Source organism: Erpetoichthys calabaricus, chromosome 6 (assembly GCF_900747795.2).
Source record: "Erpetoichthys calabaricus chromosome 6, fErpCal1.3, whole genome shotgun sequence".
In the NCBI taxonomy this organism is placed as follows: Eukaryota; Metazoa; Chordata; class Cladistia; order Polypteriformes; family Polypteridae; genus Erpetoichthys; species Erpetoichthys calabaricus.
The window spans coordinates 204,717,316-204,744,287 of record NC_041399.2 but is presented as its reverse complement, the minus strand read 5'-3'; the positions used below and the strand labels follow the sequence as shown (position 1 = coordinate 204,744,287).

General features: G+C 40.8%; 1 protein-coding gene across 1 annotated transcript in view; it reads left to right on the top strand.

The window, feature by feature from the left end:
* The window catches only part of acbd5a (acyl-CoA binding domain containing 5a), a 73,394-nt gene that overhangs the window by 37,436 nt on the left and 8,986 nt on the right, over window positions 1-26,972 (top strand). The window contains exons 7-12 of the mRNA XM_028804359.2: window positions 4,571-4,798; window positions 5,918-6,012; window positions 8,729-8,975; window positions 15,441-15,643; window positions 17,876-17,929; window positions 22,903-23,012. Of these exons, the coding sequence (XP_028660192.1) occupies window positions 4,571-4,798; window positions 5,918-6,012; window positions 8,729-8,975; window positions 15,441-15,643; window positions 17,876-17,929; window positions 22,903-23,012 (937 nt within the window). The remainder of the gene's footprint in view (window positions 1-4,570; window positions 4,799-5,917; window positions 6,013-8,728; window positions 8,976-15,440; window positions 15,644-17,875; window positions 17,930-22,902; window positions 23,013-26,972) is intronic.

The window sequence follows — 26,972 nt, the reverse complement described above, 5'->3', positions numbered from 1 at the left end:
TAATGATTGTTTATTGTTATCAATTTACAAAATGCAAAGTGAGCGAACAAAAGAAAAATCTAAATCAAATCAATATTTGGTGTTACTACCTTTTGCCTTCAAACCAGCATCAATTCGTATAGGTCCACTTGCACAAAGTCGGGGATTTTGTAGGATTCTAGTCAGTTGTCTGATCAACCAATTCTACCAAACAGGTGCTAATGATCATCAATGTCACACGTAGGTTGAAACACAGTCATTAACTGAAACAGAAACAGCTGTGTAGGAGGCTTAAAACTGGGTGAGGAACAGCCAAACTCTGCTACCAAGGTGAGGTTGTGGAAGACATTTTCATGTCATGGCAAGATTGAGCACAGCAACAAGACACAAGGTAGTTCTACTGCATCAGCAAGGTCTCTCCCTGACAAAGATTTCAAAGCAGACTGGGGTTTCAAGATGTGCTGTTCAAGCTCTTTTGAAGAAGCACAAAGAAACGGGCAACGTTGACGATCATAGACGCAGTGGTCGGCCAAGGAAACTTAGTGCAGCTGATGAAAGACACATCAAGCTTATTACCCTTCGAAATCAGAAGATGTCCAGCAATGCCATCAGCTTAGAACTGGCAGAAACCAGTGGGACCCAGGTACACCCATCTACTGTCCGGAGAAGTCTGTCCAGAAGTGGTCTTCATGGAAGAGTTGCAGCCAAAAAGCCATACCTCCGACGTGGAAACAAGGCCAAGCGACTCAAGCATGCACGAAAACAGGAACTGGGGTACAGAAAAATGGCAGCAGGTGCTCTGGACTGATGAGTCAAAATTTGAAATATTTGGCTGTACCAGAAGGCAGTTTGTTCATCGAAGGGCTGGAGAGCGGTACAATAATGAGTGTCTGCAGGCAACAGTGAAGCATGGTGGAGGTTCCTTGAGCGTTTGGGGCTGCATTTCTGCAAATGGAGTTGGAGATTTGGTCAGGATTAATGGTGTTCTCAATGCTGAGAACTACAGGCAGATACTTATCCATCATGCAATACCATCAGGGAGGCGTATGATTGGCCCCAAATTTATTCTGCAGCAGGACGACGACCCCAAACATACAGCCAAAGTCATTAAGAACGATCTTCAGCGTAAAGAAGTGATGGTATGGCCCCCACAGAGCCCTGATCTCAACATCGAGTGTGTCTGGGATTACATGCAGAGACAGAAGGATGTGAGGAAGCCTACATCCACAGAAGATCTGTGGTTAGTTCTCCAAGATGTTTGGAACAACCTACCAGCCGAGTTCCTTCAAAAACTGTGTGCAAGCGTACCTAGAAGAATTGATGCTGTTTTGAAGGCAAAGGGTGGTCACACCAAATATTGATTTGATTTAGATTTCTCTTTTGTTCTTTCACTGCATTTTGTTGATTGATGAAAATAAATGATTAACACTTCCATTTTTGAAAGCATTCTTTGTTTACAGCATTTTTTCACACCTGCCTAAAACTTTTGCATAATACTGTATATATTTTCTTTTTTTTTTTTTTTTTTGGTAGAAGAATGAATCTTTGCCACGACTGTAAGAGTGAACATACTTGTTTAATACACTTTGGATGCTATGGTTTAGAGATCAGTGCTCTCATAATCGTGTCACCTAATTAAAATGGCGCCTGGTTTATACTGCATAAAAATAGTCAAAATAAATTTGAAGGCATGCAAGTGTGTCTAGAATTGGCCCCATTTCAGGTTTCAATTTAATTTTGCTTCAGATATTTTGGTGTCTGAATTTGAAAGCTCTTCAGCTATGTCAGTCACATCATATACTGTAATTCTTTTATGCCATGTAAAACTGTCATCAACTTGCTGATACCACAAAGTGGAGTACAAGGCAACCTACCCCTTTCAGGCCTAGTAAATCGGCTTGATAGTTTAAGTTTTAGTCTGCTCCCTCCTATATGACTGAGTCTGTTGCTCTGCATCCATTCAACTTATAGCCAATATAATCAAATATATTGACATGTATGTTTAAATTAATCCCAAGAAATTATTAAAGGAACTGTGGGACTGAATGATGTGTGTTTATGGTATTCCATTATAAGTAAACAATGGAATTAAGTACAGTACATCAGACAAGACATTGACTTCATAGATGCTATATCAGGTATACCCTTCAGGTGTATAGAGCCATGAAAAAGTATACACCTTAACCAATTTTCTGCATTATCGCATATTTTTCACAGTGACATATGTTGAGACCATGCAAACAAATAATTGCTTCTTTGCCATGACTATGCCACGTACAGGAAGATTAAACACAACTAGATATTTTTTGTAGTTACTGATCTCTTACAGCACTTTTTGAGTAATCTGTATATATAAAAGCCAAACACCACTGACTCGCTCGTCATGAAATCTCCTGAACCATGAGGACTTGGGACTTGAAATTTGGAATGTAGGTTACCCTTGGCCCATAGGTGCTCGCTAAGAAACGGTTTTAAAAATTTCGTGGTCCAAGCGCATTCTGTTTGTCCGCTTTTCACGAGAGAATTACTTAACGGATTTAGATCTGGTTGTTTTCTGTAAGGGCGGCATGGTGGCGCAGTGGGTAGCGTTGCTGCCTCGCAGTTAGGAGACCCGGTTTTGCTTCCCGGGTCCTCCCTGCGTGGAGTTTGCATGTTCACCCCGTATTTGCGTGGGTTTCCTCCCACAGTCCAAAGACATGCAGGATATGTGGACTGGCAATTCTAAATTGTCCCTGTGTGTGTGCTTGGTGTGTGTGTGTGTGTGTGCCCTGCCCGGGGTTTGTTTCCTGCCTTGCGCCCTGTGTTGGTTGGGATTGGCTCCAGCAGACCCCCGTGACCCTGTAGTTAGGATATAGCGGGTTGGATAATGGATGGATGTTTTCTATAATTTGCTTGAACTTTCTGGTTGATTTTGCGACTTTTCTCATTGCGTGGAGTACCATAGTTCGCTTGCGGTACTGATGTATTTATGCAAACCCAAGAGAGTGGCTGTGGGCTGAGAGCAGGGGGGCGGGGCCTTCATCATTCACTCGCCAGCCTCTGTTCAAGTTGGCCTACGTCTTGCCACGTGTTGGAGTGCACCTTGCCTCCGCTTAGTTAGTGATACCTGTTTGTTCAGCAGACATTATCATCTACAGATTGTTAAGGAGTAACGTTTGTCGATTTTGAGAGAGAGATCAGAGCTCCATGTGTTTTACAGGGTAGCTGCTGATTGCCAGAGATCTCACGGCCATGTGCTTTTCTCCCCACGCGGGGGACACTCTCCCGTCAGAGCTGAACATGATCAGATGTAGTGCCAACGTCTATTGATTTTTAACGTTTGTCCTGTTTCATTACTATGTGTGCGCAGCCATGGGGTACAGCTAGTATCTATATTACTAAACGACAGTTAATTTATGCACGGCGGACGCACTGAAGCGCACTGCGGCGTGGTTTCCCAGAGTCAGTAGGTGGCGCCCAAACAACACAACCTGTTAACTACACTTGCTCTACTCCACTGTGCCAGGAGGCTCCCACAACGCGCTTCACACACACCAGAAGCAAAGACATCACGGCTCCACAATGAAAGAGTTCAACTAACGGAAATACAAAACGAGCCCGTATGGATAAACACAATGAACGAGCTCACCCACAACGCGCTTTTTGACACAGCACAGGCAAAGGACGCACGTATCCAAATGGAGGGAGCTCAACGATTAGTAATACAAACACGAGCCCGTATGAATACAAACAATGAACGAAGGCGCCCACACAAAGAAATCGCTTTAGTTCAAATGGGGTTATTGAATTAAATGGAAACTTTACCATGCCTACGACCTGTGAACTAAACCTGAGGTAAAGCGTGCACGCCAGGTTGTACAGCTGCCTGGACGCGACCGCCCACACCACCGCATATACGACGACACAGCCATAAAAAAACAAAAACGAGACTGCATGAAGAAAAATAATAACAGAAGCGCTTTGAAATGAACTGTCCCAGGACGCGCCCAAACCTCCATGATATTTCATCACACAGCGGCTTCCCACCGAGGCGCATACGTACTGCGCCATGGCGCACGCCTCAGAGTCAAACGCAGAGGTTTCCCAGAGTCAGTAGGTGGTGCCCAAACAACACAACCTGTACACTACACTTGCTCTAATCCACTGTGCCAGTAATACAGATCACATAACAGTCACTGACTCAAACCCAGCGGCTTCCCAGACTCAGTGGCTGGCACACGAACACCTCAACCTGTAAACTACATGTGCTGTGCTCCACTCTGCCAGCAGTCAGTGTCAGCAAAGGCAACGGAATCACATCTCCACAAAACGAAACCGCTTTAGTACAGATATGCTTATTTAATTAAATAACATTTCCCCAGACGCACCCACCCTCCATGATATGTCATCCATCCAAATATCGGACGTTACAGAAACTGATTACCATTCTTGGATTGACGATTCTCTAGAGAATTGCGGGCTTACTTGTAAAATATATATGTCAACATTGTGTGTGCTGTATTTGCTGTACTTTGTGCTGTGGCAAAAGTTTGTCTTGTCATTCTGCTGATCAAATACCATTTCTGTGTATTATTTCCTTATAACCATCTAGATGATGAAAACTATGAAAGACAAATGCAGCCCACAACAGAAGATGAGACAAAGCAGGTGAAAATCCTCCTTGCTAATGGCAATTCTGAAAGAGATGTTCCCTTCACTGACAACAGTGAACATATAAAAAAGTCAATGCTAAATAGTGAAAAATCAGAAGAGATACTTAACCAAAAGAACCAGGCACTGGAATTTCCAGAATTACTGGAAATGAATGGTCACATAACCGGTAAGCAACCACAGTATTTCAAGTTTCATTTATTCTTCTAACTGCAGTCTTTCTTTTAGTTGCTACCCCCAAGATCAGAGAAGCGAGAGCTTAGTTGTAGTGGCTCTCTCCTGTATCTTCACCACTGTCCATTACCACTCCCGCAGCACTGTTCTTATGGCATCAATATATTGGTCTCTTTTATCACTCATTAGCAAATCACTGGGGGGGCCTTATCTGTAAAGCAAGTCACTGCTTTGGTATACAGAGCCGTGATCTCTGGATTGCTACTTTTCATTTTGACCAAGGCACACTCATCTTGAAACTGCTTCATTGTGTGCTTGAGATCAGCAGTTTAAGGCCACCCACAGAACCAAACTGGTTATTCACTGAGCCTTTACTGAAAATTAATATCTTGTGTATGATAATTGAAAACCAACTTTTAAACAAGGCAGATAGGGTTGAGAATTTCCTCAAAATATCCCTTTTCCACCTTCTAAAAAAGATCTCCAGAACTGGTGAATGTTTTTGCTGATTTCCTGAGTACTTGGTTGACATGTGACATTTACTTCATGATTCACAGAGAGGTGCCTAAAAGTGAGTTTGCTTCGTGATAACAGAGTAAGGGGAGATCCTGGGATTGAATTTTCAACCTTGTTGTTTAAAATCCAGTGACTTGACCATTAGGCCGCACTTCCTACAGTCTTGAGAAAATTGTATTTAATATTTAACTTGGTTGAAGATTAAGAACATCTTCAACACTGTAATGGAGGTTTGAATAGTATTCTTAGGAATAGGAGATTTTTTTTTTTGTTTTTGTTCTTTATTTCGCCTTATACAATTTCTTGTATTAGGAATTTGTTCGTTTTCGCATACCCTTTGGGGTACAGCGCCCCTGGAGCAATTACAGGTTAAGGGTCTTGCTCAAGGGCCCAGCAGAGTAGGATCTCTTTTAGCTGTGACAGGGATTCGAACCGGCAACCTTCGGGATACCAGCACAGATCCTTAGCCTCGGAGCTAAGATTAAACTACAATGTAACGTAACATACATTTTGAAAACATTTCTGTGGAAGCTTTTATACAATGTTTTATAATAGGATGTCACTATTTTCAAGTACAGTTTCCTCTTTCATATTCTAGAACCCATTGAAGATATTGGTAACCTGCACCACTTAACAAGTGACTCTGATAGTGAAGTATACTGTGATTCCATGGAGCAATTTGGCCAAGATGAGGTGAGGATTCGCCTTGAGGTATGATCTCTTTGCAGTGACCTTTATTTGATTTCAGCAGGCAGCCTTCCAGATACCACCACAGACCCTTAGCATCAGAGTCACCACCACTCTGCCTCAATGTTGTGGAACGTTTTCTCATGGTGTTATATAATTATGAGACGTACATTTATACAGGGTGGTTCATGAAAACGGAGCCCTGCTCTGGTTTTAGCTGCTGCAAATCTAGTGTGGTAAAACTAGCATAACTTCCCCTAGCATTTTGTTTTGTTTATTTAGTTACTTTAGCTTTATGCTTTCTGGAAAGAAGACCTATCGTGTTCACTGAAACAACTTATTTCAGTTGTGGAGATGTGTGTTTGTACAGGGCTCCTTCAAGCTGACGTGCAGAGGATTCATGAAATAATATCCCTTTACAAATGCTTCTGTGAAACACAAAGTTTAGCAGTTGGTGAAAAAGTTAAATATTAAACGTTCTGGGAGTCGTACACAGAAAACAAGATTGTCCTTAGACAGATGTATCCTGGTAATTGTGACTCATAAGGATGGCTCCTTATTGACCCTAGAAACCACTGTACCTATAAATTGATTTTGCAGTTATCACAAAAGATTGGCTGAGGTCTGTCTTCATAAATGTATTATAGTACCCAGAATTTGCATCTTTTAAACCCAGCCACAGGAGATGCACAAACCAGTGTGCTTCTTTGTGCCAGTCCCAAGCCCAGATAAATGGGGAGGGTTACGTCAGGAAGGGCATCCGGTATAACATTTTGCCAAATCAATATGCGGACAACAATACAAATTTCCATACCGGATCGGTTGAGCCCCGGGTTAACAACGACTGCCACCAGTACTGTCAGCCAACAGGGTGCTGGCGGAAATTGGGCTACTGTTGGCCGAAGAAGGAGAAGAAGAGGGGGGAGACGTGTCTGGAGGCAGGAGGAGAGGAGGAAGGTAAAGAGAGTGGATGGATGTGGTGAGAGAGGACATGCAGGTGATGGGTGTAAAAGAACAAGATGCAGAGGACAGAAAGATCTGGAAGAAGATGATCCGCTGTGGCGACCCCTAACGGGAGCAGCCAAAAGAAGAAGACGACGACTTTGCATCTTTTACATTGTATTACAATGCGCAGTAATACCATTTAATAACATTCTCTAATAACTACAAAACACTTTCCAAGTGTAATCTAACATTTGTAATTCTTTACTACTAATACAACTTTTAAGGATATTGACAGAACACAGGGTTGCTTTTTCACATGCCACCCTGTATAAGCCTACTGTACATTTGTGTAAAGACTATTCAGTAGATCAGGGGTCCTCAATGACAGTCTTGAAGGGCCACCGTGGCTGCAGGTTTTTGTTCTAACCCGGTTGCTTAATAAGAAAACAATTCTTGCCAATAATTTAATTTCATAGCTTGTCGAAGCTTTAACTCTGCTATGTCAGGTCATTCTCATATCCTAGATTTTCTTCCCCTTTCTAAGGAGATCATCCAAATGATCTGAAGGCTAAAATGGAGGAGTAATTCTCAATCCTTCACTCTTTTCTCTTAATTTTTCTTCCAAGTATTTAATTAAACCCAATAGTGCATGATAAACACACACAGAGGTGTAAATGGTAACAAGCTAAATGGAGAAATGCTGGTCTCTTTTGTCATTTGCATGTTATTGCTAATTAGGAGCAATTAAAAACCGAGACTACAGCTGTTTAAGACTAAAATAAGCAATAAGGGTTCAAAATCTTAACGAGCGAGACAACGAAAGTGAAGCAGGAGTGTTACTTGAGCAATAAGAGCTTCTTATTGAGCAATTGGGTTGGAACAAAAACCTGCAGCCACTGTGGCCCTCCAGGACCGTGATTGAGGACCCCTGCAGTAGATTCAGACATTATTTAGACCCCTTCACCTTCTGCACACTTTATGATATTGTAGATATGATTTTAAATGGGTCATTTTTGGATTTCTGTCCATTAATCTCCTCTCAGTAACTCCAAATGATAACGTTTTCAGAGAAGTTTGCAAATTTATTAAGAATGTAAAACTCAAGTCTCTCATTTGTATAAGAATTCATAACCCTTGATGTGGAACTCCGAGATGCTGTCTGGTTCCTCCTATTTGCTTTCATTCTGCTTGAGATGTGTCTAGAAGTAGATTGGAGTCCACCTATGAGAAACTGAATTGATTGGACATCGTTTAGAAAGGGCACACAGCAGTGTACATTCGGATCCACAGTTCATGCTCCATGCCTCTGTAGACCTACACGATCAAAACTGTGGTGAGGCACAGACCAGGGAAAAAAACAAAAAATATTCCTAAAGCTTTGCGTGTTCCCAGGAGGTCAGTGGCCTCAATAATTATGGTAAGGACTCTTCTTAGAATTGGCTGTTTGGCCAAACGGAGTAACCTGGCAAGAAGGGCCTTGAACAGGGAGGTGACCAAGAACCCTATGGTCTCTCTAGCATGAGTTTCAGAAGTCCTTGCTGGGATGGGAGAACCTGTCAGGAGCGTAGCCTTCTCCTCAGCACTTCATCAGTCAGCCGTTTATGGTAGAGTGCTAGAAAATAAGTTACAAAATAAGTAGGTTAAGTAACTTCCTTAGGATCACACAGTGACTTGGGACTAGAGTTGAATGAGTGGTCTTATGGTGTTGGTGTTATACCAGCACCACATTCTTGACAAAACCTGATTTATTTGTGTCTGTATTGTTTTCCCTGTATAGTGTTCTGAAGTATTCATAAATCGCTCATTCAGGCCAACTGAAGGAAATCCAACCAAAATCTTGTCAAAAACTGACACATGTAAACATTCCTATTATGAGCCTGAATTTTCCTTGAGTGTCATACAAGGTGGAGCTGAGGGAGTAAAATGTGGTGGCGAAGATGGAAAGTCGGGAGGAAACGGAGGACACCGAGAACGAATGATGCATGGCAAACATGATTATTCAGCTCTTAGACGTGGAGGAAGGGGTGAGTAATCACAATTGATAGGAGTACCAAGAGCACCCAATGGTTTAATTTCTCAAAAATACACATTACACTTCACAAGTTTATTTTTCTGTTCTGTGTTGATACTTGGCATATGAAATATATTTGCTACTGAGGGGGTCTTTGGTGACTACACGTTCCATGCAATGAAAACAGTATTTTAATCCTTAAACCGCCGGAACCGGCTATAGTCAGTTCCCAATGCAATTTGCCAGCATGCCGGAGCCGAGTATATTTGGAAAAATACATTCGTTGAACGGCGCATCTGGCTAGAGTCGATTTCCAGTGCAATTTGGAAGCACGCCGAAGCCGAGTATATGCGGCGACATACATTCATTGAATGCTACAACCGGCTATACTAGTGCCTCAGTGCAATTTGCCAGCATGCAGGGGGCGAGTATATTCGGTGACTTACATTCATTGAACCCTGCAACCGGCTATTGTCGCTTCACAGAGCAATTTGCCAGCACGCTGGAGCTGATCAGTCAGTGCCGTATATTCGTTGAGCAGCCAGCTCACGACCACTGCCGGCCCCGGCAGACCTGCAGCCCAACTGCCTCTGGGATTCAGCCGCTGCACTAGACGAGCCTGCAGTCATTAGCGTTGGCGTCTGTGTGTTTGCGTGCAGCCAGTTCAAGCGCAGTTGGCTCAGAGATTTACTGAATTTCATCAATGGCGTCAGTTGCACCTTGAACATATAATAGATTGTTGCAGTAGTTTTTTTTTTTAGTTTTTTTTTATAGATTTTACAGTTCATATCAAGTATGTAAATTGATCAGTGTTGCAGTAATTGTGATGCTCTTTACATGAAAAAAAAATACGTGTTCCATTAAAATTTCACATTTTCTTTGTGAATTGTTTACTTAAAAAGTATATGGCGTCCAGGGGTGCATTAACCCTCAAGTATGTGGCAGTTTAAGGGTTAAACAGTGTATAAAGTGACATTTGTGATAAGAAATGTTTTACTGGTAACAGTTGGTTAAGAAAAAGTCTTAAAAATACACTGTTCGTGACAAAAGTAAATTGTAGTTAAACAATGTAATATGGTTGTTCTCCACCTCTACTTCTCCAAGATGCCCCAGTGTTCCATGTGAGTATGTGAAGGCCCTCATATTTACCTTCTTATACTTTGCTCCAATCTTGACAAAGTGCTGTATTTGTTTTTGTAAGAGGTTAGGAGCAGGCCCTGATACAGCGCATTGCCGCACCCACCACATGACAAACCAACTCAGGATCTCAGATTAGGGCCCGAGTGCAGCCATGCAACGGGTGGCACCTCAGCACCACACCAGTTCAGATGAAATGGAACCAATGTGAGGTGTTTTTATGGTGGCTGGAGTGCCAATTCTGCCACCAGTCCCCACGTGCTCTGCAGTTTGGAGGGCCTACATGCACGACTAGATGCAGATTAACGTCATACCCAGGATAAGGGCCTTGTTTAAGGGCATACAGAAGTGAGTCACTTTTAGCGTTTACGGGATTCAAACCGGCAACTTCCGATTGCCAGTGCAGATCCGTAGCCACCTCAGAGCCACCACTCCGCCCCTGTTTCTTAAAACGCACTTTTATTAACAAAAACATATTCGCTGCTAGTGCTTTACATTGCCACATTATTAAGTCATAATACAAAATTTATAGGCCATTTCTCATTAAATAAAAGTTATTTGTACTAGTACCTGAATTTCATAGTCATAACGTAAACTGTGTAGACATTTGTTTATGGATAAATAATAACCAGTATTTACGAAAATAAAGAATTTGTCACTGCAGATATTTGTCATAGAAAAAGCTGCTCACTGTTCACTTGGCTTAAGCATTGCTTTTTAAATTGGGTATCAAATGATTAAATATTTCCAAAAACAAGGTTATATTTAAAAAGCAGAATTAGTCATAGTAAATGTTTTTTCAGAACATAACTACAGAAGCTACTTCATTCAGTGTTTCCCAACCCTTTTTGAGAGGTGGCACACTATTTGTAATCCAAAACATCCCAAGGCACAGCACTGTTCTACTAACCACAAACGCATGATATCTCATACACTTCCTCAGCTGTCTGAAAGGGTGAGACTACAGGCAAAGCCAATAAAAAAGCAGCTCAGAGATGAGCATTTGCAGACATGGCACTTAGTGAGCATTATGGTACATCTCCCAGCTGCTTTGTCCATTTGGCCGCCGCTCTCTGCCTCAGAGGCCACTCATATGCCTGCTATCCACTGCTCCTGAGAGACTCTCTGGCGACCACACACTCGGGCAGATGGACTCTAGCAGCCTGGAAACACACCTGAAGTGCACTAAGTGCTGTGTCTGCAACATAGCGATGGCAGAGCTGCTTTTATGCTTGCTTCTCCAGGTAGTCTTGTCCTCTTCAGACAAGTCTCGAACACCTGAGGAGGTTGTCCTTCTCAAGTTCAGATCCAGGTGCTCTACACTATCATTTCCATGGCATACCTGGATAGCTGTCACGGCACACCAGTTGAAAAGCACTGCTCAAGGTTTAGCACAGGAGTGTTTCCATCAACGATAGCCTCACTGAACACGAGTGAAAATTCAAATGCATTTTCTCTCAACATACAATAACCAAGAGTCATCAGAAAAGACAAATGCATTGTGTAGTGTAGTGGCAGGATGCACATAAGCCACAGAAGGGTGGCTATCCCTGACACCTGAGCAACTTTAAAAAGTGGGCACAGTGGTGGCAACGTTGTGGCTCAAGGTGAGCCATCATCTCCTTCATTAAACTGTAAAATCTTTGGCATCACCCAAAAATACTAAACATCTGTATGGCAGCGTGGCATGTTACCTTCTTTTCTCTTTGGGTCATTACATTTTGGGCTGTTCCCATTCTAACTGCAGGTTAGTTGCTGCAATGCATTGTGCCGAGTGCACTGTGATAAACATGAGCAATGACTAAACCCCTAATTGCTGTGCATATGTGAGGAGTCCATCTGATTGCTGCAGATACTGGAGACACAGTTTAATGCCAGGTGTAAATGTAATCCACCTAAACTATATACAGATACAGTCTATACAGCATGGGTCTCCAACACGTCGCTCGCCACCCCTTTCCAAGTAGCTCGCCAAAGGGTTAATGAATCCTACATAAATTTGAAAACTTGATTAGTCAGATTGGGGGGGCAATCTTTCCAAAAAATCATATCATGATCCTTTTAACACAAAATCACGATCCACAATCTGAATTACAATCTATCTTTTCAATGTGGTTTACACTTAAGAGAATATCTGGACTCAAACTCATCAAGACCTAAGTACAGTGCATCCGGAAAGTATTCACAGCGCATCACTTTTTCCACATTTTGTTATGTTACAGCCTTATTCCAAAATGGATTAAATTCATTTTTTTCCTCAGAATTCTGCACACAACACCCCATAATGACAACGTGAAAAAAGTTTACTTGAGGTTTTTGCAAATTTATTAAAAATAAAAAAACTGAGAAATCTCATGTACATAAGTATTCACAGCCTTTGCTCAATACTTTGTCGATGCACTTTTGGCAGCAATTCCAGCCTCAAGTCTTTTTAAATATGATGCCACAAGCTTGGCACACCTATCCTTGGCCAGTTTCGCCCATTCCTCTTTGCAGCACCTCTCAAGCTCCATCAGGTTGGATGGGAAGCGTCGGTGCACAGCCATTTTAAGATCTCTCCAGAGATGTCCAATCGGATTCAAGTCTGGGCTCTGGCTGGGCCACTCAAGGACATTCACAGAGTTGTCCTGAAGCCACTCCTTTGATATCTTGGCTGTGTGCTTAGGGTCGTTGTCCTGCTGAAAGATGAACCGTCACCCCAGTCTGAGGTCAAGAGCGCTCTGGAGTAGGTTTTCATCCAGGATGTCTCTGTACATTGCTGCAGTCATCTTTCCCTTTATCCTGACTAGTCTCCCAGTCCCTGCCACTGAAAAACATCCCCACAGCATGATGCTGCCACCACCATGCTTCACTGTAGGGATGGTATTGGCCTGGTGATGAGCGGTGCCTGGTTTCCTCCAAACGTGACGCCTGGCATTGACACCAAAGAGTTCAATCTTTGTCTCATCAGACCAGAGAATTTTCTTTCTCATGGTCTGAGAGTCCTTCAGGTGCCTTTTGGCAAACTCCAGGTGGGCTGCCATGTGCCTTTTACTAAGGAGTGGCTTCCATCTGGCCACTCTACCATACAGGCCTGATTGGTGGATTGCTGCAGAGGTGGTTGACCTTCTGGAAGGTTCTCCTCTCTCCACAGAGGACCTCTAGAGCTCTGACAGAGTGATCATCGGGTTCTTGGTCACCTCCCTGACTAAGGCCCTTCTCCCCTGATCGCTCAGTGTAGATGGCCGGCCAGCTCTAGGAAGAGTCCTGGTGGTTTCGAACTTCTTCCACTTACGGATGATGGAGGCCACTGTGCTCATTGGGACCTTCAAAGCAGCAGAAATTTTTCTGTAACCTTCCCCAGATTTGTGCCTTGAGACAATCCTGTCCTGCGGTGGGTTGGCACCCTGCCCGGGATTGGTTCCTGCCTTGTGCCATGTGTTGGCTGGGATTGGCTCCAGCAGACCCCCGTGACCCTGTGTTCGGATTCAGCGGGTTGGAAAATGGATGGATGGATGAACAATCCTGTCTCTGTGGTCTACAGACAATTCCTTTGACTTCATGCTTGGTTTGTGCTCTGACATGAACTGTCAACTGTGGGACCTTCTATAGACAGGTGTGTGCCTTTCCAAATCAGGTCCAGTCAACTGAATTTACCACAGGTGGACTCCAATGAAGCTGCAGAAACATCTCAAGGATGATCAGGGGAAACAGGATGCACCTGAGCTCAATTTTGAGCTTCATGGCAAAGGCTGTGAATACTTATGTACATGTGCTTTCTCAATTTTTTTATTTTTAATAAATTTGCAAAAACCTCAAGTAAACTTTTTTCACGTTGTCATTATGGGGTGTTGTGTGTAGAATTCTGAGCAAAATAATGAATTTAATCCATTTTGGAATAAGGCTGTAACATAACAAAATGTGGAAAAAGTGATGCGCTGTGAATACTTTCCGGATGCACTGTAACACTTTATTTTAAATATCAAACAAAGTTGAACTCAATTGTTCTCTCGTTCGCTAGCTAAGCGGAATTAAGGCACACGCCCCAAAGCTGGTGAATGAGTGAGGAAGAACCCTCTCCTCGGCCCGCTGCGTCTTTCTTGGATTCGCACAAATAAATCGTTACCGCAAGTGAACTCTGATACATAGTGAAATGAGAGAAGTCACAAAATCAACTGGAATGTTCAAGCAAATTATAGAAAAAAAAACAATCTAAATCCGTTAAGTAGTTCTCTCGTGAAAAGCGGACAGACAGACAGACAGAGAGAGACATTGGATTTTATATATATTAGTAAACCTTCAAAATAATGTGCAGTTAAAGTCTCTCAGCATTTCTGGAGCTTCGTAGAGCCAGATAACTATAAGAATCTTCACCAAGCAGCTCTGAAAATGTCTGCTTTGTTTGGGTCTCCATACCTCTGTGAGTCTGACATGAATGTCATGAAATCAAAGTTCAGAACAAGACGGACAGACGTACATTTAAATGACTCCATAAGAGTGAACCTCAGTGACTCCACTCCACCATACACCTCAGTGCCAGTCATCTGACAAACTCAAAAAACACATCACAAATGCAACTGCGACCTGTGAATAAAGTGACACAGTGACATGTGACAAAATGACAAATGAAGAAGTCATATCTGTGTATTTGGAATTGCATTGTTTTGTTTTGACAGCATTCATGTATTAATTCAGTAGCGTGAGATACACTAGAAAATGCATACAGGCATACAAAATGCACTTGCAGGTGAACTAAATATTTTTTGTGATGTTTTAATGCAAAATGTGAGATATGGACACCGACATTTTGTAAATGTTCAGGTAAAACAAGCGTATTCAGTTTGTTTGGGTTGAAATAAGCTATGAGAATTAATGTTAGAAAACATGAGGAGCTCTCGGCCATTTTCATTTTGTAAAAGTAGCTCTCAGGGGAAAAAAAGGTTGGAGACCCCAGCTCTACACTTTATGAAGTGAAAACCACTGACCTAGTAGGAGCCAACATCTATGTAAGAAACAACAAACACGGTGATAGAAAAATTGTTTGTAGCAATAATTTTAGGTATGCTCCATTTTAGAGTTAGGTTTTTTGGCTCATTTTCCTTTTTGACTGTGAAAATGTCTTCAGTTAGTCTCAACATTTTACAGACAATCTAAGCTATTATATCATACTCCATTGTATCTCAGCTGTAAAATGTAATGTGTGCATGTAGTCTAAATTGTAAAGAAAGGTCTGTTAAAGTATAAGTCCTTATTTGTCTAATGAGAGCAGTTTGGAAAAAATCTTGATCACAACCAATGTGAAGACTTGTTGTTTTGTCTTTGCTTTTTTAAATCAAAGTTTGTATTATTTTAATTTAAACAGGTTCTAAAATGCAAGCTTCAGATGAAGAGGCCTGGGGCTCCCAACAAGGAAGTGGTGGTGATGGCGAGCGCAGGGGAACAGAAAACATAATGAAGGGTGGCGTCCTTAATGAACAAATTGCTGTAACCCTCATCAGACTGCAAGAAGACATGCATAGCGTGTTATTGAGGCTGAACACCCTGGAAGCGCTATCGGCCTCTCAAGTAAGTGCCTTAAACAAGCAGTTTCTTAACATATAAACCATGCCTACAGTTTATAACGTTGAATGCATGTAACATCACCTTGCATTTGATAGTGTAACAGATTAGATAGGTTTGACTGCATTTTCTTAATCAGCATATTGTATATGTTAAACTCTAAAGACCATGTCACATTACACAACTTTCCAGTGATTTTTCAGTTGTAGACTTTGTCATTCGTGTGGTGTCATGTAGTCTGACATATCAAGTGACTCACTAGCCCACCACAAACAGTTTGATTTTGTCACTGGGGTTTTGGGGCAGGCTGTGTGTGCATAAGAGCTGACAACCAATGAGTGCTCAGCCAGAAGTACATTGCATATAATGCTGCAATGAGGAATAAGGATCATTGGTGTTTTGGACCTGACACGGAAGACAGGCTCATCTGTCTGGTGTCTCATGTTTTATGTACTACAACAGCATAATAAAAAAAAAAAAGGCGCAGAACTGTACGGTACTGGCTTTGTCAGGCAGCATATTATTGGCTGTTAATGATGAGCATGCATTTCTTTGAAATGTGAAACTATGCTGGAAGGTGTCACATAGTCATGTAATTTGACATTTTCCAGAAACGAGATCAGCACCTACAGTCATCAAGGTTTTCATCCCTGACGACTAGAAGCAGTGTGATGGTAACATCAGCTTAAGACAAATTAGAAAAAGAAAAATTAAGGGAACACTTAAATCACACATCAGATCTTGATGTTCGAAATGTTCAAGTGGAAAATCGTAATTCGTGGAGAACAAAATGATATAATAACGGTCAGTGGAAACCAAAATCGCAACCATTTGAGCGGTTTGATTCAACCTCACACTGAAAATCAGAGTTAAAAATAGAAGTCACAGGCTGATCCAACTTGTGTAAATTTCATAAAGGCATCTACTAATGTGACTCAGTAGTGTGTTTGGCCCCACGTGTCAGTATGCTCTCCTGATGGTGTCTGGGGGATCTCCATCCAGATCTGGATAAGGGCATCAGTGAGCTCCTGGACAGTCTGTGGCACTACTTGGCATCATCAGATGCACAGATATGTAACACCCCAGAGGTTCTCAGTTGGACTCGGGTCTACGGAATGTGTGGGCCAGTCATTGGCATCAGTGTCTTCGTCATCCAGGAACTGCCTACACACTCGAGATACATGAGACCAGGCATTGTCCTGCACCAGGAGGAACCCAGGGCCCACTGCCCAGCGTAAGATCTGACAATGGGTACCATTGACTAGCACGTGGAGATCTGTGCAACCCTCCAAGGATATGCCTGCCCAGACAATCACTGACGCACCACCAAACTGGTCATGCTGGATAATATTGCAGGCTGCATAATGTTCTCCATGGCATATTCAGACTATTTCATGCCTGTCAATGTGCTCAGTGTAAACGGTGTGCCAGCTACCAATTGTGGTATTCTCTGGCAAATGGCATTCACACTACATGGTGATGGCTGTGGGCACAGGTCCCACTAGAGGACATTGGGTGCTCATGCCACTCTCATGGAGTCTGTTTCTGACAATTTGGTCAAAAACATGCACATCAGTAGGCAGCTGGAGGTCACTTTGTGGGGCTCTGGCAGTGTTTCTCCTCGTGCAGATTAGAGATACCAGTCCTGCTGATTGGTTGATGCACTTCTACAGCCTTGTCCAGTTCTTCTCATGTAACTGTCCGACTCCTGGTATCTCCTCCATGCTCTTAAGAGTGTATTGGGAGACACAGTAAACCTTCTTCTGACAGCACATATGGAAGTGCCATCCTGGAGGAGCAGGACTACTTGTGCAACCTGAATCATCTGCAGGTACAACCTCATGCTATCAGTAACAAAAATTTGGGAAGAATCGGGAAGAATAAAGAGAGAGCAACTGTGTTCGGCCACCATCTGCAAAACCATTCCCTTTTTCTGGGTTTGTCTTGCTGTTGCCTCTCTGGTGCCCCTGTTGTCACTTTCATTTGCACCAAAGCAGGTGAAGTTGATTCACAATCGCATCTGCTTCCTAACTGGACAGACGGATATCCCAGAAACTTCACTGAGTTGGTGTTAGACTGGGATGATTAAGTGTTCCCTTAATGTTCTGAGCAGTGTGTTATACAGATGATTAATGATTATTATATTATTATATTAATGAATAATGATTCATTAAGAGATCCTTACGGTTTTCTGTGTTAAATTATCCAAATAAATTTTCTTTTATATTTTATTTTTAGGCCAGATCACAGGCACTTTCTTCGAATTACCACCTGCGCCCTCATGAGCATAAGGTAAGATTTTAAACTTGCTTGCAGGTGCAAGAAAATAAACCAAGAGAAATGTACAAAGTAAAAACTAGAGGTTAGTCCAAAAAACATGTTTGATTGTAAAAAGGCAACCTCTCAGTGAAAATAAAAAACACAAAAAACATTTAATAATCAATATAAACAGAAAGATATAGTAAAGGCATTTAATAACTGCTTAATAAAAGTTATTAAATGTTAAATAAAAGCTTGGATTAACAGAGCAAAGCATTAGTAAAAGTCTTGATCTTCTACCATAGCAAATTCAAAATATTCTCATCCAGGAACAGTTATTTATTCAGACTGAACTAACACCTTGTGTTAGCTTTTATAAATAAGTTGGATGTTTAAATCAAGTCATTGGATATAAATTGAGAAACAGTCAGGAATAGTTAGGAAAATAATGTCTTTGTGATAGAAAGTATATAATTATATAATATAATTATAAATATAATTGATTCATATTTTACCTTTCAGGCTGGATTTTAAAGGTTTAAAGTAAAAAAAATGTATGGTTCAGATCCTACTATAAAAATGAAAATTCACATAAAAAGGAAAATAAAAAGCAAATTAGTAAAAGGGAAAAATGCCACATATACTTGCAGATAAGTTGGGAGTTGATTTTAACGTATAATTTCTGTTTTTTTATAATGTCGGTCATATAAGTCGAATGCGGAAAACTCCCGCTATTGGTCCAAGAGATTACAATATGCTAACGCCCACCTGAGAGAGTAACCACGGACGGAGCACACGGCCTTTATTTTCTATTTTGGGTGCGGCTCTCTCTCTATTGTGCCTACGTGACCACACGGTAATACCCGAACTATTCTGAAGTGACATTTGCACTGATTTGTGTTTTTTGTATCTCACACCCTCATACACCTTTATCGTAAGAGCATCCCTTATCTACGATGGAGCGTTTGATCAGAAGAAAATATGAAGCTGGTTTTAAATTGAAAGCCATTGAATTGTCGAAAGAAATTTGCGCTGCTGTAATAAAATTCAATGTGTCTGAGAAACTGGCGCGAGATTAGAGGAGGCAAGAAGATGTAAAAAAAAAAAAAATGTAAGTGGCATATTTTTGAATGGGCGAATAAGTCGGTGTCTGATTTTATGATCGATTTTTTCCGTGTTTCAAGTCCTGACTTATATGTGAGTATATATGGTACAATGAAAGTCATTACATGTGCAGAAATATGATATCTAAGAAGCAATTTTAGGCTAACTTCTAATAAGTAGCTTTGGTTAGCTTGTAAGTAATATTTTTATTTAACAATTTAAAAAGATCTCTTTAGCTCAACTTTGTTTCTGATTTTCCATGTGCCTCTAATCAGCTGATTGTTCAGTAATTCTTTGGGTAAGCTAAAAATGTGCCATAGTGCTGAGAAATGTCAATTACTGGTGAATTTTAACAAAGCTTTAATTCTGGGCCTGTAGTTGATGATGTATCCACTGCATTGTTCCATTCCAATGTCTGGACACTTGTCACAAGCACTGGGTATGAAAAATAGCACGGGCATAAATAAAAAATAGTTAATGTCAATTAATTTATTTAACACATTTAAAACAACATAGGAATGCTGTGGCCAAAGTGCTTTACAATAATAGAATAAAAGAAAAACAAAACAAATTAACATAAAAAACATAAATAGAAATAAAATATATGAACATAAATAGAAGTAATGTTACATAATCACAGTGAGGAAACCATCAGTATTACTGAAGGTCACAGAAAGCAAGTGAATAGAAAGGAGTCTTTAATCTTGTTTTGAACAGTTCAATTGTAGACGACTCTTTTATATGATGAGGTAAAGAGTTCCACAGACGAGGAGCAGCAGCTGCAAAAGCCCTGTCCCTCTTGGTTTTACACTTGGTACGAAGAACAACCAGAGACAGCTGACCAGAAGATCTAAGCACTCTAGATGGCTGGTGTAAAGCACACAGTTCAGATAAATAGGCAGGAGTAAGCCAATGTAAAGATTTAAAAACTAGCTGCAAGATTTTAAAATCAATTCGAAAACTGACAGACAGCCAGTGTAAAGAAGCTAATATTGGAAAAACAGAATCAGACTTTCTTACGCCGGCAGCATTCTGGACCAACTGTAACCTGCGTATCAGGGATTTGCTATTCCTGGAACACAGCGAGTTGCAGTAATCAAGGCGAGAAAAGGTAAAAGCATGAGTAGCTTTCTCAAGATCCCTAGAAGATTAAAAAAAGGCTTGATCTTACCTAATAGACGAAGCTGGAAAAAGCAACTCTTGACTACAGAATGAATCTGTTTCTCAAAAGAGAGGTTACTGTCAAAGATAACGCCAAGATTGTGGACTTGAGGTTTGCAAAAGACAGAGAAAGAGCCGAGAAGTCCAAGACCAATTTGGGTTTTAGCTGATGGACCCACAATTAGTGGAACCATTTTTATCTGTATGTATTAAGAGGAGTAAAATGAGGGTTGTTCAATTAATTATGTCAGTAAGAGGATTTGAACATTTTTTCTAAAGTTAAGCAGAAGTCAGAGTAGCAATTTAAAGAAATACTCCACCCAAAATCTGTATTTTTTATATGTTTCTTACTCCATATAATTTACATTTGTTTGACATATTCAGAAACATTTACATATGTTACACCCTGCTTTCATGCAGAATGGAGTTTATGCTACAATACAAGCCAATGGAGACCAATGCTGTTTAATGGCAAACAATGTGAAAAACATCAGGGGAAGGGAGGAAATCTTGCATTACTTGTGTTGCATAATCCCTGTCAGTTATCCAATCATAAGCTCAACACGTGCATTTTTTTGCTAGACTATTGTTAAATAGATATTTGGGGGAAAAGTCAATACACCTCATAAACCGGAAATGCAAGTCACATGTGATTTGACTTTTTGAATTACTAGGGGGCTTTGCTCCCTGTTTTGTTCACTCGCCAGCCACTTCACGTCTCTGCTGCTCGCGTATGTGGATTTCACTGTCGCCAAACAACAAATCTTTTAATTCTCGTGGATACGCCTCTTCATTGGGAAGAAACACTACTTTTCCCTGATGACAACACGAATTAGACAATTTGCTAGTCTCCAACTTAAAATTTCAATCCAAACAATATATTCAATCTCTCTTCACTGTTCCATTATTTCACCGAGTAATAATTTCCATTTGTTTGTACTCATATGATCTTTACTATCATTTTTTTTGAGACTTTTGAATTTTAGTACTTCCATTATCTCTAACCTGCTCTTCATGTGTATTGCGCCGTTTTTGAATTCTTTACAACGTTCTACTTTGTCTTCTACTCTTTGTCTTTTATTTCCGGTCCCGGGCGTGGTTAAATCTCTTGGCACAAAGTCTCGTCTTGCGGGATGTGAAAGTATCTCTCTGGAAAAAGTCCCATCTCGTCCCAGACTAAAAAGTCACGTCTCGTCCCAGGAATTTTTTTATTATAATAGAGAGAAAATCTGCCTCTCCCCCTCATTCCTTGGTTTGTTCTTTTATTATCTACATGTGTGAGGCAAAAAACAATCAATGGCTACTTGTATTTTTATGATTGTACCTTTTAAACAAGCAGAAACTGGTGAATTTCCCCTTGGGATTAATAAAGTATCTATCTACCTACCTACTGTAATAAAAAGCATTGCCAATATATTTAAAGCATCTTGGAAGGTAAAAATCAAACAGTCCCACACTAACCTTACTTGGTATTTGTAATTGTATTAAGGGATATTCTAGCTATTTCTGGTAGTTACTTCTTATTAACTTAAAGAATGTGATGGTGTCAAAGACTAGAGACATGTGCTTTGTTGGTCCTTGCAGACTTGTGCATTCTTCTGCATAATCTGTTTGTTTTTTTATTAATTATAATACTGTCACTAGTTTGTGGGCAAGTAACACTCTCATTATAGTGATCACATGACAATAAACTTAATCTTAGTAATGCACAGTTGTAGCGCACCCCCAACTTCTAGAGAGCGCAGAGGTTGCCACCAGATTTACATAGCAAGGAATCCACTATGTTTTTAAAATGTTTTTAAAATGAGGAACAGATAGAATCTGGCCAACACCTAAGCCCTACCGTATTTCCACCCTGCCACCCGAATATTAACACCACCCAGGAAAATGCCCATAAAGATTAAACACACTAAACACACAAATATATAAAATGTTCCTTATTTGATAGAACTTCTTACAAACACAAAAAGTACTAAACAAACTCCGACATGACGATATTTACAGTCCTGAAAAAAGTCCTTACTGTAAGTGAATGGAAGTGATTCTGGAAATAGAAATTATGTTTAAACGATGGAATGAAGTGGGGAACGCTCCTTTTCAATAAACTGCTTCCCAGAACATGGATAGTGAAATACTGTCCTACCACCGGAGTCCAGAAGTATAATCTTCAGAGGTGCGCCTCTTCTCCAAGAGCATCGATGGAGTGGATTGGGAGGAAAAAGAACCCACCACCGTCGTTAAATCCGGTGGCTGAGCACCATCCTTCTCTGCTACGAATGTCCGGTAACTGAAAGGTTTGGGAGCTGCTGCCGATGATGCTGATTGGAAAATGGCACAATCTGAAAGTCCTGCCACATCCTTCTCGTCCGGGTTTATTGGTACAGTGCATACAAACCACAAACTACAAATCCCACAAGCCCCTCTGTATCAGTGCAAACCTGTTTAAAGGCACCAGCCCCAATTTACTAACTGAAAATCGGTGCAACCAGTGTTATTGTTCACATTTAACAATCACTCAACAAGATATACGTACATACAAATAAAAATCCCTACGTGGCCCCGCTACACAGTATTGCACCCAGTTCTTTCTGTCCATATCTAGTGTTCACATATGTGGTTGTAAAGACTTGCTGCTGTTTCTACATTGCCAGTAATTGTTTTTTCTTTTTACTGCTATTCATAACTGATAAAAATTTGACCTACAACTGATTTGTGTTTTGTCTTTTGATTTCTTCTTTCAGAAACCTTCCTGGTGGCCTTTTAGCCTGTCTCCTGGGATGCTGGCATTTGCTATAATTTGGCCTTTTGTTGCTCAGTGGTTGATCCGGCAATATGCTCGCAGACGGCGGAGGTAATTTCATTAAGGTTCTGAAAATATTTTCCTAGGAACACACCCAGTTGGATCAGACAGTTATTTTTTTTTATCAAACTAGCAATGTATAAAAAGCTGTATAGCTTAATTTAATTGAAAAACTGCACTCACAAATAGCAAAGTTTATATATCCTGTTACTACAGCTCTTAACACTAGAATTACCAAAGCCTAGGAAAAAACTTCTAAACCTGGCCCACCCTAAATCCGTTCGCACCTCTCCATCAGCGTCTTTTATGTTGTAAATGTGTCGATAAGCACAAGCAGCCTGCTCCTGTCCCACCCTACGCCACTGTGTTTGATCTTATTCAGGAAAAGATCTCAGTCGCCCCACAGGAGAAAGACTTTCCAAGACTAAGGTCAAGCTTATGAATCAGTTTCTGGACAAAGGTGGAATTGTAACATCAGTTCCGTGGAGCTTCCACCTGCAGCTGAAGTCACTTCAGTACACATGTAGTGTGTCAGCATGCCCGTGTCGATCAAACACAGGAACCTCTGCAGTTTACTTGTGACTTTACACTGTAGGAAGATAAGTAAATAAATCAAGGTAAATAACATTCGATCTGGCTTTTATATAAGTAACATATAAATGTTTTATATAAAGACCATCACAAAACATAATCACAAACAGGACTTTGCACAATACCTGGGCGAGCTCTGTATGCCCTGCTTTTTCTTTGAAGGACAGGTGTGGGGCAGAATGACTGGCAGGATGATGCCTGACCTCTTCCTGCATCCAAACGGTGCCATCTTTCGCCTTTATGCCTGGGTGCAGCTGTGTTGTTCTTATATGTGAGTGGATGTTCCTTGCAGGGAGGGCTTCTGTTCTCTTTCTCCAATGTAGAACGCCCATCCTCATCTGAGTTCAGCTCTGTTATAGCATGTCTTTATTTTTAAAGCAGCAATGTTAGATTGGGGGGCAGCGAAAATGCAACTGAGAGAATAAAACTGAATAAAAAAAAAAAAAAAAACGCTAACCTTTACAAGTACCATACATTTACACCAGCTGTTACAGACTTAAATCAAATGTATGTTTTTATTATATAATAGTAACAATAAGAGCAGCTCACTACTCAAAACATTTATTTTGATACGCACCTAGGCTCAAACCCGCGACCTGTTGTTTATGAGTCAGCAGTTCTTACCGCTGTACTCCTAAAGAAGTCGTGACAACGAAGTACACTAACCCGATTTCTTTTCCTTCGGTTACAGTCTTGAATAAAAGCGCACTTGTTCTGTTATATTTGTACCTTTTGTGAAAATGCTTATTTGATATTTGGATTTAAGTCTTCACACATTATATACACTGTCACGCTTGGGTCACAGATTTGCACAGAAACACAGGAGGTTGTAGAGACAGGAACTTTATTCAAACACCGCAAACAAACATGTCTCTTTTTTAAAAGCTTAAACGTGCTCCTTGACAAGACGGAGATGACAGTTCCGTCTCACAATTAAAAGAATGCAAACATATCTTCCTCTTCAAAGGAGTGCGTGTCAGGAAGCAGAGAAGGTCAGAGAGAGAGAGAAAGGCAAACAATCAATCAAAAATTGACAGGAGCTGTTCGGACTTTTAAGTCTGTGAAGTACCACGTGGATTGTGTGATAGATCAGCCACAAGTAAGCCCAGCAAGCAAGGGAGCAATGTGAAGGTAGTCTTTCAGCGTCTTTTTTTTTAACATGTAGGGGTGCGATCAGCCCCCCAGCTCACACCACTTCATGTCAAAATGTTGTCGTTAGTACTAAAACATGAAAAAAAGTTTGTCTTTTAGGTATGTGTTCAACATTTCTTGCATTTCCTGTCATCCTAGACTTAGGTAGATCTTTGTAGATACAGAACACACATGAAATGCATGTTCCAAATAACAATATATTATTTACCATATACAGCTCCCGGTACCTCACTCCCAGATAATCCAGGCTTGAGTTGGGAGAGCTTTTTGCCCTTTCTGCGGTAGTGGGTTGGATGGGATAGCAGGCTGCTTGTGCTGATCGACACATTTACAAAACAAAAGACACTGATGGAGAGGTGCAAACGGATTTAAGGTTTATGAATTTTATCGTAGGCTTTGGTAATTCTAGTGTTAAACAACTTTGAAATCATTCTTTAAAAATACAAAAAAAGTATGTGGTAACTTTGTGAGAAACTATTGGCAAATTTTATACATTTTAGATGTTTCAGATACTTCACAGTCATTAAGAGATCTGAGATTCATTTATCTGCAAAATTAACATGATCACGTTATTTTTAATAACGCTAACTAAACATAAACTAAAATGTAATTCATGCTGAATATTATAGGATGTTTTATTGGGATTTGCCAAAAATATGCTGCACTGTCCAAAAATCAGCCCTTTGTTGGTAAATCTGACACTGGCAGCGATTTTCATTCAGGTAACTAGGGGGCTGTGCCCTCTGCTCGCTTCACTTGACAAAGCACCCCCCCCAAATGCGCTACACGCCATTGTGAAAAGGGGGGCTGAACGCATCCCAAGAAGACGTAGTCGCTCCTCCGAAACCCCCTCTTAAACGGTGATACAAAGGGAAACAAATACAGTTTTTGTTTTTTTTTACCTCTTCTTTGCTGGAACAGCTGCTGGCTTGTTGCTGCTGCCATGCCGTGTGATCTGCATCTCGCATGGTGTTCTGAACATTTAAAAACCTGTACAGCAGCTGTCCTTTTTTCTCACTGTCTTGTCTATCTTCTCCCCCAGACATCCTCAAACACTTCGATTTTTTTTCACTGTTCTGTTATTTCACCGAGTAATAATTTCCATTTGTTTGCGCTAATGCAATCTTTACTATCATTTTTTGAGACTTTTCCTACTTCCATTATCGCTAACCAGCTCTGCATGTGTATTGTGCCAACATTTTTGAATTCTTTATGACGTTATAGTTTGTCTTTTTCCAGCCCCGGCTTTCTTTTTTGCGTTCTTTTCTCTCCAATGCTTTTGGGTCTCTTTTCGACGCCCTGCTCTTTCTTCTTCACTTAGTCATTGACGTGTCATCTAGAATGTTTAAAATTTTTAAGAGCGGAGAGCACAGGAGGTGTGTCTGCCAAAAGCATTCCAACGACTGAGAAGTTAGATGACAGTGGTCTTGTTTGAAAATGGTTGTAAGTAGGGTGTGACTTGACCGTCTCATGGGGTGCGAAAGTGTCTCTCTTCAAAAGATCACGTCTCGTCCCAAGATTTTTTTTATAATAGAGAGATTTAACATGGTGCAGCGATGAGATCAGCCACTCCGTTCAGCAAATCTGACATGCCACATGACAAGAGGTCCCTTAATGTGACTGAAAGTTCCCCTCGGAAATATTTTTTATCTAGTTTATCTAATCTAATTCATTTTCTCCAAAACTATCTTTGCCTGCCACGTAATTTCTATCCTTTCTCACTTTTCGAAAGGAATATTCTTTAGTGGGTTTATTTAGGTATACAGTGCATCCAGAAAGTATTCCCAGCGCATCACTTTTTCCACATTTTGTTATGTTATAGCCTTATTCAAAAATGGATTAAATTCATTTTTTTCCTCAGAATTCTACACACAACACCCCATAATGACAACATGAAAAAAGTTTACTTGAGGTTTTTGCAAATTTATTAAAAATAAAAAAATTGAGAAAGCACATGTACATAAGTATTCACAGCCTTTGCCATGAAGCTCAAAATTGAGCTCAGGTGCATCCTGTTTCTCTTGATTATCCTTGAGATGTTTCTGCAGCTCAATTGGAGTCCACCTGTGGTAAATTCAGTTGACTGGACATGATTTGGAAAGGCACACACCTGTCTATATAAGGTCCCACAGTTGACAGTTCATATCAGAGCACAAACCAAGCATGAAGTCAAAGAAATTGTCTGTAGACCTCAGAGACAGGATTGTCTCGAGGCACATATCTGGGGAAGATTACAGAAAAATTTCTGCTGTTTTGAAGGTCCCAATG